Raw genomic sequence first — 12172 nt, 5'->3', positions numbered from 1 at the left:
ATTTTTACTTTTATTATTATTATCATACTGGTGCCACAAAGGAGGGAATAGTCAGAGAAAAGATGTTTGAACTGAGCCTTGAAGGCTGTGCAGAGGTTTAGAGGAGGCCAGGAGGGCGGGGCACTGTGGAGGGGGGACGAGCAGGCACAAGCGTGTGAAGCAGCACAGCTTCTCTTCAGAAAACGAGTTTGGAAGGTGTGTGTTGGGTGATAGGAGATTAGGTCTGAGAAGGTCTTATATTTCGTGCCGGGGGGTCTCAGCTTTATCCTGTGGGCAATGGCAAGTGACTCAAGGGTGTTAATCAGAAGAGTGCCGAGGTCAGAACTGGGTGGGGATCCCCGGGCAGCGGTGAGGAGGGCAGCGCTGAGAACGTTACCATGGCAATGGGAGGGGGCAGGAGACGCTTTAGCAGGCACAGTTGAGGGGACCTACTGAGGAATTGGATGTGGTGGTTTGAGAGAGTGGAGTGTGGAATTACTTCCCTTTAAGAGATGTGATCTGTTTGTTCTACAACCTTGAGTCCAAGAAGAAAAGCAGGACTCTCTGTGTATCTCAGGCAGTGCCCACCTCTCAGGAGCCGTAGGGGGTCAGCTCCTAGTCACCCCATTACCCCGCAGGCAGGTGGCATCCCCGCCTCAGAGACTGTGCACTGAGAACTGAGGCTCTGCCCTCAGGACACACAGCCGGTGCTTGGCCAGCCGCTCCTGCTTTTATTCAGTGGGCTGACCGTGAGGGGCAAGGGGACGACCGCAGGCAGCCTGGGCAGTGACACAGAGTGGTGGTCAGCAGGGGGCAGAAGGAGGCAGACCAGCGGGCCTCCTTAGTTTCCAACTGGCCTGTGTCGAGATTTGATCAAGTTCAAAGGCAAGGAAGACCTGAGATGTAGCCCATCCTCACTGGGATTATAAAAAGGAGCCTCGTTTCTTTGCACGCCATAATTTGTACATCCAAATAAGTACCATTCTTCTCAGGAAGCTGAACCATTTATTCCAATGAGAGGACATAGCTTGGAAGAATTTAGGGTCCTCCTTATAATATGATCTTCATGTTCCAGGCTCTCAAGGAATCTACTTCTTTTCTTTATAGTAGGCTGGAATGTTGACAGTTGCTGTAATCACCAAACTTAAAATACCTTCAATTACAAAATTAAGCTCTAAGTGATCTTCTGCACTTTTTAAAAACCAGAGCTAACTTCTAAAACAGGTAATTGGCAACTTTGAGGTTATTCAAGAGAACAGGCCACAGCCTCTGAACTGACTGCACCAACCTCACAGTTTCCCAGGGTATGCATTCTGTCCATGAATGCTTTGTCCTTCGTTTAATCAGCAAATAGCCATTGGCCACTTACTATGAATAAGACACTGTACATTTTCCTGTGTGGGGTACAGAGTTGTATAAAGTAGGTTCCTAAGCTCCACGTATAGTTGAAAAGATAAGACATAGTGTATCATTAGAACTCAAATCAGAACTTAATTACGTGGGTTGAAATTCATGACAGAACTCCTGGATCACAATGTCGGCAGATGATGAGAAGTGTTATCACAGTTCTGAGAGACAGGACAATAGAGGAGCTGTGGGAAGTGTACTCAGAAGAGCCTCGATCTCACCCTGGCCCAGATCCCAGCTCAACCATGCAGAGGGATGAATGCAACAGCCAGTGTATGTTTCATTAGTTCTCTTGTAGTTTGCCTACTCTCACAAAATTAATAAAACTAAGCTCCTTCCTTCATGCTCTGTGTTCTGTGAATTACGCTAAACATCTAAACACTTCACCCAGGGTGATACATACGGGGCACAGAAGTGTTGCTGTAGCTTGAAGGCAGATAGTTCCTAAAACCTAGCACTTCTATGGTGCTAGCTAGCTGACTTTGGGGAGATACTAGCTGACTTTGGGGAGCATACAGAGGCCCCCTTTTTATGATTGGGGTGGTTTCTCTTATTAAAATGCCTGTCGTGTGCCCAAAGCGTGACATGTAATTTCTAGAGGAAGAGGGTACATGTGACTGGAAAGGTTAGTGTGACATTTTTCACCACCATTGTGAGCCTGTAAAACCACCCCCTGATTTCTGTGAACCCCACTGAGTGACGCGACATACCCTGCTGCGTGGGAAGTACGACTGCTTTCAAGTGGACACGTGAAATTGGATTGGACTCAGTGCTGCGGGGTGTGGCAGGGGAACCCCCAAATCCCAGGTTTGATGTCAGCCATACGAGGTTTCAAAGTCAAACAGCCACAAAATCCGTCTGCTGTGTTGACTAGGAAATCATGTCTTTGGAACAGATATTTTAATTACCTGCAGTAGTTCCAGTAGCTCGGCTAGCACCCTGCTTGTTGGTGTGATAATATCACCTCAACGTGTAAACCCTGTGCGTCGGGCATACGTAATTCATGAACTGGCAGATGAAAAGATCCGGATGCCATGCCCGGCGGGGCCGTGGCCCGTCGTCTGCCCTGGCCAGAGCGCTCCTCTCGCTCGCCCTGCTGGCCGCTGGGCTTCGAAACTGTTCATCAGCACTCGAGAGATGCTCGGGGAGTGACGGCCAGAGCGCCCGTGTCTCCGTTGTTTATACACCATGAGTGTAGCTTCTGGTGAGGATTATCTGTCACATAAACGTCCTCTGAGGATACAGATGAGGGCAGTGAGGACGAGCACTGTCTCGGTGAACTTCCTTTTGTTCTCATGACTTTTTTCTTTTCCGGTTTGTGTCCTTTTTCATTCCTTCATTCTCATCTGGAAGTGTCGTATCTCTCCATCCACTCAGGCGGGTGTAAGTTAATGTTCTGAAATGAATGGGACTGGAAACCAGAGACACAAAACTAAATATTGTCTGTTTGCAAGTCTGTTGTGTCATTCAAAGCTTTTCTTTTTGTTATTTGAATTTTTCCCCCATCTGGCAGCAGGGTCTTTATTGACCAAAAGTACCTTATGTGTTGGTTGTAAATTTGCTTGCTTCAGTATGGTTATTTTCCCTCTCGGGAACAATATAAACTCAGAAGTCAGATTTTTAACTTGAGCCAGAATAGTCTCTGTTGCTAACCAGAGTTTTTAAAAGGCCAAATGTTGCTTTTATTGCAGTTATGTCTTTGCAAGCAAAGGCTGAGCAAATAGAACTGTTTTCATGCAGTTCTGCATTTCAGTTTGAACAAGGGTATACACCAGCTGAGACACACTTACCTACCAAGGACTTAAGAGATATTAGGAGGGGGCAAAGAGAATCATAATAAATATTTTTCTGTCTACATGTATGTGTCCATATGTGCGTGCTCACACGAATCTAGGGGCGTGTGCGTAAGAGTGTGTCCGTAGGCGAACACACAGAGAATCAGGTGTTTAATCCATGACCTAATTGACAGAGGCATCTACAGTGCCATAGAGTTATATGCTCTTATTTGAAAGCATATCCTGTATCCTAAGACTAGCCGAAAACATGCGGACACTGGAAGGGCTGCTGAGAAGGAAGAGAAAAGCGATCCTGCTTCTCCATCCTCACTATCATCCCCCGCCGCCTCGCCTTCCACTTCGGGCTGAGAACAGTGCCTCCTGCTGGGCACAGGGGTAGAGCGTCTCTCCTGCCTGAGGTCCATGTTGCGTCTCGGGGGAGGCTCCGATCACAGCATCCTAATCTCTGTGAGTAGGCTTCCCCGTCTCCGGGAGCTGGTGAAGTGAGGCGGCGACGCCCCAGCATCCAGCATCGCGTCTGGCACATAATAGGAGCCCAGAGCGGTGGTGTCGTCGTTTCTGCTGCAACCTCTGTTCCTCTTACTAAGAATAGACCTTAGCCACCCCATACTCCACATTGGGGACCCCGAGAAGAAAAGTCGCTTGGCCGGAACCGCAAAGCAGCTGGCGGCAGGGCTGGAACCAGAGCAGGTCTCCAGACCGCGTCCTCAGCCCCGGGGTCAGCGTGCCGGTCCCCACGGTCCGCCTTCGCCTGGCGACAGTCGTCAAAGCCTGCTTGGGTGCGTGGCTGTCTTCCTATACTAGACTCTGAGCTCCCTGATGGCAGACACTTTGTCTGCTTCTGCCTGGGTCCCCTGGACCTGGCACTGTGCCCTGCACATGGCAGAATCTCAGTGCATATTTGTTGAATTGAATTACATGCAAAGTAAGAAGAAACTATGAATAGGAGTTGTCAGAAGAATAGCCGTTAAGCAGAGTGCTGTCAGGTTCTGACCATCTAGCAAACAAAAAGCATGATTTCCCGGATTTGGGCCGTGATGGTCTGTGCCCGGATGATGGAGAGGGAGTGACTTACAGGCAGCAGTGACAAAAGGACAAAAGCTTCCTACCTTTCAGAACGACGCGTTTAATCAGTTAGTTGTTGGCTAGATGCACATGAGATCGTTTGGAGGAAGAGGAAGAAAAGTAAAGAATACCAACTTAAAACTTCGGTGGTGAAACCCTTCCAAAGTCTCATTAGTTAAAAGTATCCTTAATTGTTTAAAATGAGTTTGGAGGGCTCCCCTTTAAATGTTGCAAGCTCCCTGAAATCGTGTGTGTGCTGTTCCTGTGTTTAGCATGTTTCTTCTCTTCTTACAGAAATCCTGGGTGACACTAACCCAGGTCTGGTCAAAGTATCACAAAGCCCAAATATTTTACTCTGAATTGGGAATCTCCTGCTTTTTCTTCATTTCTTATAAGAAACGTTTAGATTTTGGTGTTTTCCTAAATTATCTGCCAATTTTCAGGAGCCCAAACATCACAGAAATCTCACAATGATGGGTGATCTTAAAATTCACACAGAGTAGTGGGTCGAGGCCACCTGGGCCAGAGGAGCTCGTGTGACGGCAGTTTGAGGGGGAGAACCCAGCTTCTGGACCATGATGGCTGTGGACCCAGGGAGCCCAGCTCCCAGAGGAGGGTCTGGATAACTGGATGGGATTAGGTTATAATCAATCGATTTAAATTATACATGGGGGCTGCTTTTTAACTTTTGTTTTGTGTCCTCTTTAAGTATAGTTTTTATTTGTGTTGTCTCTGTTTGGCTATTCTAAAGAATATTCTGTATTAAAATAACAGGGAATATGGCACAGTTGTGATGTGGCTCTCAAACAATACCCACACACAATTTCAGATCCTGTAAGTGGAGACAGCTACCCTTGGTGGTTAGAGAAACGCAGGGTGGGTGCTAAGTATCAGCAGGGAAACAATGACCTGAACTGTAAAACACAGGACATGGGAATGGTCTTCGGGGCTCCTTCTTTAGCTGAATTTAACTTCGCTGCCTTGACGCATGATGGCCAAGTATATGCTTGGGAAGTCATCCTTCATGAGCTGTTAATCTATTCAGCAAACATTTTGTTCAGGGCACTGATTCCCAGATTCAGAACAGGCTCTGGGATGACTCAGATCCCCAGCCCAAGGATTCTTGTGTGTGTGTGCGTGCGTGCGTGCGTGCGTGCACGCAGGAGCGATTATGTTTTTTGAAAGTGCAATTCAGCATGACAGTTGCTACCATTGGTACTTACGACCCTTTTTGAGGCACAAATTAGAAATAACACAGGAGAAAAGTCTGCAGCAGCACGGTAAAGATCTCATTCCTAAATAAGATAAGAACAAGTAACAGTGCAATTTAAGTGGACGTTGCATGGGAAAGGGAAGTTTGCAATCACACACACACGAAATGCAGATGTCAAACACGGAAAGTTGTCCAACTCCACTCAAAAGTTGAAAAAAGTAAATTAAAGCAATACCAAGATACAATACTTGCCCATTAGAGCGGTAAAAAATACAACACATTTTTTTAAGTTATACCATAGACCCCCATCCACCCTTAGCTGGAGGGCGAGGAGACAGTGTTCACTGGAGTCCAGGGTCTCTGCCTGGGGCGCTAATGCCCTTGTCCCCTGTCTGCCCCCTGGAACCACCCTCCCCTCGTGCGTGACCTGCGCACCCCCCCCGCCGAGAGGTTTTCCGGCTCCGTTGGCAAAGGCACCAGAGCGGACATGAACTATGGCCCAGGGTGTTTCAGGAGCCGCTGCGTTTCTGCAGCTCCCCTCTCATTTCCTTTGGCCACGAGCGCAGTACGTTCCAGATGAAGGCTACCCTTTCAGCCCAGATCCTGGAGGAGGACCAGCACAGCCGCAGCTGACCGTTTACCAGGATGTAACATTAGCAAGGAGTAAGCTGTCGTTGTTTTAAAGCGCTGAGACTTGGGGGTTTTGTGTTTGAAACCACAAGCTTATTTAGTGAAAACCAGCTATAAAACCTTTTAACACAGCAATTGCAATACCAGTAACTAGCTTAACCAACACAGTCTTCCCTGTGTGTGAAGATGTATGTTAGAGGGATTTCTGCAGCAGTGTTTATGGCAACAAAAAAACAAAAGGAAGCAGCCTAAATATCCATCAGTAGGGAGTGGACCAAAGAAATACGGTATATCCATGTAATGGAATACTATACATCTGCTAAAAATGAAGGTTTACAGCTTGTGAAAATTATTTACATCATTGTATGTTACAGTGTTTACCATTCTGCAACTTGTTGTTTTCATGCAACGTGGTATTTTTCATACTTGCCCATGTTCATAGGTGTCTTTCTACTTATTTCACGTGCTCTGCGATCTTCCACTGGGTGAACAGACTGCATTTAAGTCATCCCCTGCCCTGCCCATGGCTAGCGCCGCCCTTGTGGCTCAGACCTAGCTGCTGTTGAGAACAATCTACTGCACGCTTGCCTCCTCGTGTCCGTGTGCAGGGCTCGCTCTGAGACGTGGCCCAGGGGTGGGACCGTCTGGTGGTGTCAGGGATCTTCAGGTTTCACAGCCATTGCTCAGTTGTTCTCCACAGTGGCTGTGTTCACTCATCCTCTGGGCATTTGGCTTCATTCTCTTGCTATTGTCAGACTGGATATTAAGACAATCTAAAAGATGCTACACTGAGGTACGCTGTATTATACTGTGTGTGGCATATATGTTATTGTGAACACATACCATGTGGCAAAGGTATCTTTTAAATATGCAGAGAAATAATAAATACTAACTCCAAGATAACAGTTACCTCTGGAAAGAGAGCAGACTGAGATTAGGGCAGGGCACGCAGGTGACCTCAAAAATCTGTGTATTCTGTTTTATTTTTAAAAAGTAAGGCAATATGGTATAACCTTAAGATCTGATAAAGCTGCATATTTACATGAAAGGTTTTTTATATTTTTTATTTGTATGTTTAAAATAATTGCTTATGTGTAAATTTGACCACTTATATGCAGAGAAACATTTTAGGACATTTTAGAAACATTTAGGTTACTTCTGGAAAGTGGGGTGAGAAGGGTCTTTTACTTGTCACTTTATTCCTTTTTGTAGTTTTTGAATTTTTTTAGAAACATTTATCAAGTTTATGGATTTAAAAATAAGAAGGGACTAATCCAGGCTCAGCAACTTCGTTATTGTATGGCTGAGACAAAAAAACATAAAGCTCTTGAAACCTGTGTTTTCTCATCTGTAAAATACGTTTAGAAGCACCTGCTTTGTAGAGCTGGTGAGAGGATTAGAAATTATTCATATACACACCTAGCAGAGTGCCTTTTACATAGTAGGCACTAAACAAATAATAATTGTTTACATTATTAATAAGAATGGAGGATGTGCTCTGTTTGCAAATTTACTCACCCTGAAATGTGCAGAGAAAAGAGATGCAGGTTCTTTATTTCTCAGTAACTGATCTGTTCTTCCACATGAGTGCCCCATGGGGAAATGGATTTTCAAGCCAGAAAACTTAGTTTGACTCTATAATTTAAACCCACAGCCAATGCTTAGATCCCCTTCAGTGAGTGCTGTCCCTTTAGGTTAAATGCAGAGTCTCACATCACTGCTGGCCCCTCTCCGTCCCTGGGTCAAGGGTGCCTGATTTAGCAAATAAAAAGACAGGACACCCAGTAACACTAAATTTCAGGTAAACAACAAATGGATTTTTAGTAGTAAGTCCCAGTACTGCATGGGGTATATTTATACTGAAAAATATATATTGTCTATCTGAAATTCAAATATAACTGGCTAAGCTGCATTCTGTTTGGGCAATCCTATCGATGGGTGAATGGGGGAGGGTCACGTGGTCGGGGAGACGAGGCCTCGGACCTCCCGGACTTCGGACGTGCACTGGATAGTGTGTGGGCCCAGTCCCAGGTAGGGGACAGGCTTCGGGTCCACAGCTGCTGTGACCACAGTCTGTCTCTCAGCTCAGCCGGGCCGGGGGCTGCTCCCGGGCTGGACCAGCCCGTCTTGCCTTTCCGTGGTACCTCGGACTGCACTGCTTTTCTGCCACATTCTCTCGGGATGCTGGACTAAGATGTCCACTCTGCAGCCTCTGCGGGGGTTGGGGGGGGGCGGCTCTGAGCCTCACTGTGGTGAGATCCATGGCAGGTCCCCTGGCTCTCAACTCAGCCACTTGTCATGTGGCCCCTTGGAAGTGGGCAGGAAGTTCTGATGATGATCCCCGCAAAGCTGCCCAAATAGTACGTATCCCCAGCTTAGATACAGCCATCCCTGGGAGTTCATAGCGTCCCAGAGACCCCAGCCTGAGGCAGAGGAAAAGCAGCCCCAGGGCCGCAGCTCCCAGGACACATCCATCTTGCTCTGCACACCTGCCCTCCGGCAGCCTTCACTTCCTGTGTCTCTTCTTTCTCCCAAGTGCACCAGGGCCGAAGGGGCGGCCTCCCCTGCACCGTCCTGTGTGTTCTGTGGTCATTCATTCAGCATTCGCTCCACGAATATGTAATCGAGCCCCAACTGTGTTCCAGACGCTCTTCTAGATGCTGGAAGTAATGGCAGTGAAGACAGATTTCCAGAATTTGTTCATATAAATTCTAGAGCTTGCATTCTAGGGCAGTTGAAAGGGCCAATGAACAAATACTGAAAATGCATACTAGAGGGTCCTGCCGTTAGGTACGGGTGGTGCCCTGTGAAGAACAGGCAGCAGGGGGAGGTGGAAGCTGGGCCGACGGTCGTGGAGGGGCCTCTTCCAGTCAGTGGTGGGAGGAGGCGTGTGGGCAGAGACTTAATGAAGACAAAGACAAGCTGCACCAGTGTCTGGGGACAGAGACTTCGGGCAGAGAGAACAGTAGGCCCGGTGGGAACAAGCTTGGTGTCCTTCACATCCTGCGGGAAGGCCCGCCCCGGCCAAACAGAAGGAGTGCAGAGAAGGGGCAGAGATGAAGTTAGAAAAACCCACGCCTGCCTCTTAATACACCTTCAAAATAGCTGAAAAATAATTTACAAAGCCTTCTTCTCTTTCTGGACCCTCCTTTTGCTAAAGAGAATAACGAAGTCAACCTACAGACTCGACCCACAGCTGGCCAGGCCCCCTTCTCACCCCAGGGCTGCAGGTTTAGGACAGCCTTGGAGCTGGAAGCTGCGAGCTGCGTCATCAGGGAGAACTGAAACGCAGATGAACATTTGCAAAATTATGCCGTTACACTAGTAAGTTTTTACCAAGCATTACAGGAGATCAGTGGAGGTGATGGCTTCCTCCAGGAGGGGCCAGCAAGGCAGCTTTGAAGGGTGACTTAGGACTGAGTCTGCAGTGATTGACCAGAACTCCGTGAAGACAACGTAGAATTGTGTCTGGACGGTCAGAATGAGGTTATAAGAGTATAGATGTTTTACGTCGTTACAATAATCTAAAACACACACACTTTTCATTGGGTTCATTGTAATTGCTGTGGACACAAAGTTCGGAAGACGTGCCTTTAACACCCAGGGCCCGGCCTCTGCCGTCCGTGGCTGGTGACTCTTCCGCGGACCAGGCGCCCCAGAGCCCCCGGTGAGCTCGTTGTAACGAAGGCTTGGTTCTCTTCTGTTCTCCACGAAACTCACGACTCCCTTTTTGTTTCTCTGCCCAATGCAGGTCCTGGGGTCCCAACGGTGACCGTGCACAACACGACAGATAAGAAAAGTAAGTGCTTTTTGGTCTTTCCTTAACTCTTCCTGCGACTATGGAGGAGAGAAGCAGAAAAGCTTTATGAGATAATCTGGGCAGGGTTTCTGTTTGGAGGCCGAGATGGGTCATGTGCTAGCAGTTCAGAATGAACCCCGCGGTCGCCAGTACTGACTCGATGTGATGGAAGTGAAGGTCCGGGCCTCCCAGCCAGAAGGCCCCGCAGCTCCACCAGTGCCGAGGCCTGGGGGCCACCGCAGGGCGTGCCGGCCTTGCCTGCGACACTCGGAGCAAAGCCCCAGCCGCACGGACGTGCGTGTCCAGCGCCGGGACCTGGAGCCCGGCCGGCCCAAGTCCTCCCTCTCCTGAGAATCTCCCCGCAGGGCCGAGGCTCCATGGGCGCCTTGAGCCCACCTGTCTCCATGGCTCTGGGGGCATCTTCCTGGCACACGGGGGACCTCGCGTCCTTGCCACTGCAGGGACGGAACTTTCCAGAGAGTCTCGAGGACCCCACACACGTTGGGGGTGACGTGTGCACATGTATAATTTATACGACAAATTGGAACGGTGTGTGCGGTCCCAGGCAGACCCTCGGGAAAGCTGAGAAGTGGAGAGAACTTGACCTTTCTCGGCCTTACTCTGCCCGAATCCGCGGGTTATCCTGAGACTTTACAGTCCCACCTCTCCTTCCCACGGTGCCACCGCCCCAGTACCGCCTTCCCTGCAGGACCCTGCTCAGCATTCTACCTTCATACACAGCGTCAAACCTCGTGGCAGTTTCTGTAATTCCCTCGGGAAGCCACTCTGGCTCCTGTCTCGAGGGCAGGGTTTCAGGCCCCAGGGAGAGCTGGTTAGGGGGAAAGTTCTGAAAAGGAGATCTCCAGCAGCGTATTAATCACTGGTTAAAAAATGGTTAAAGTGTTCAAATGTCGATAAGATAGATTTATTTAGAGACAGTGTTTAGAAAAAAATCCAAAATGGTAATATTCTGCAGAACTATCAAATAATTATCAGAAATTCAGAATTAAAGATAATTAATAATATAATCACAAGTAAATAATTAAATCATTTAAATGCAAAGAAAAAAAAAAGCCAAAAAATGGATGTCAGAATGGATACAAAGCCCACTGAAAACACTTGCACAGCATCAGAGGGAGCCCGGCTGAGAGTGAGCTGCTTCTCCTCCCCAGAGGAGGGGTGAGTTTTCCGGGTGAAGAGGTGTGCCTGGCCCCAGCCACTTCTCCAGTGTGGTCTACAGTGGGGGACCATTCTAGGAGGCTGTGCGATCCGGGGGTCTGGCCATAGTCCAGTGATTGCACTACAGTGACTGCACGGCAGTGACTACGGTACAGTGACTACAGTACAGTGACTGCACCACAGTGACTGCACCACAGTGACATGAGAGGTCACTACTGGGGAAGCTAAGGGTAGGGAGCACAGAACTCAATGCACTATTTTTGAAGCTTCCTGCGAATCCATAATTTAAAAAGTAGAGGTAACTCTGCTTAAGAAAGCCATTCAGTTAAATACTTTTACTTCTTTGGAGGGTCCTATTATTATTCTGTCCAAGTCAAGGGGTTAATACCTACCTTTTCAGAATGGATTTTGCTTTAGTCACATTCAGGCCTGGATGTGATGACAGCATTAGGGGTCCTGAGGGTCAGGAGCGTGAAAAGGTCCCAACGCCTCCTCCTCCCTCCGCTCCACCCCCTTGCCATTCCCACGGTGCTGGGTAAGGTCACCATCGCTTTCCTAAGGCTCGGGTGTGAGTGAAAATGAAGCAGATTTGTGTCTTAGGTATACAGAATAGCATCGACACAACATTTTATTTATTCCATTTATAAAATAACGTATGCGGGGCGCAGTGCCTCTAAAAGAGAGTTCTGAGGTATTTTACTAATTCTACGTGGGAAGCCAAACGCCCAGTTATTTTCATGTTTGGTTGGTTAGCTGCGTTAGCCCATCAACCCAATCCATATGGACAGACTGGAGGTTGTAGGTTGTCGTCCATACGCTATTGTGGCGCTCCAGACATAAGCAGGTATTTTTAAGCATTTTAAGCATTTTACTGTTGCAGTTGAACTGTCACTCTTGTGGCTGATTCCCAGAGGCAAAGAGAGAGGACCCAGGGAATAAGAAATAAAAAGCATTTTGCACACGGGGTGAGGTTGGCTCTGCGGTCGGTGTCCCGTTCTTCTCTGAAATTTATCAGAGAACCTGGAGGTGACACCATTGTGCTTCGTCTCAGCCACGTGCTGGTTAATGGGACACTGTGGACAGCATTTATGTCCTGTGCTGATG

General features: G+C 48.0%; 1 protein-coding gene across 5 annotated transcripts in view; it reads left to right on the top strand.

Annotated features, from left to right (window-relative positions):
• Positions 1 to 12172, top strand: part of DPP6 (dipeptidyl peptidase like 6) — a 1079206-nt gene that overhangs the window by 1030172 nt on the left and 36862 nt on the right. For all 5 annotated transcript variants that reach the window (XM_036863614.1, XM_036863613.1, XM_036863617.1 and 2 more), the window contains exon 17: positions 9842 to 9889. In XM_036863614.1, coding sequence (XP_036719509.1) covers positions 9842 to 9889 — 48 coding nt within the window. The remainder of the gene's footprint in view (positions 1 to 9841; positions 9890 to 12172) is intronic.

This window comes from Balaenoptera musculus, chromosome 9 (assembly GCF_009873245.2).
Source record: "Balaenoptera musculus isolate JJ_BM4_2016_0621 chromosome 9, mBalMus1.pri.v3, whole genome shotgun sequence".
Taxonomy (NCBI): domain Eukaryota; kingdom Metazoa; phylum Chordata; class Mammalia; order Artiodactyla; family Balaenopteridae; genus Balaenoptera; species Balaenoptera musculus.
Note: the sequence above shows the minus strand (reverse complement) of the source record. Positions and strands in the feature narration are given on the sequence as shown.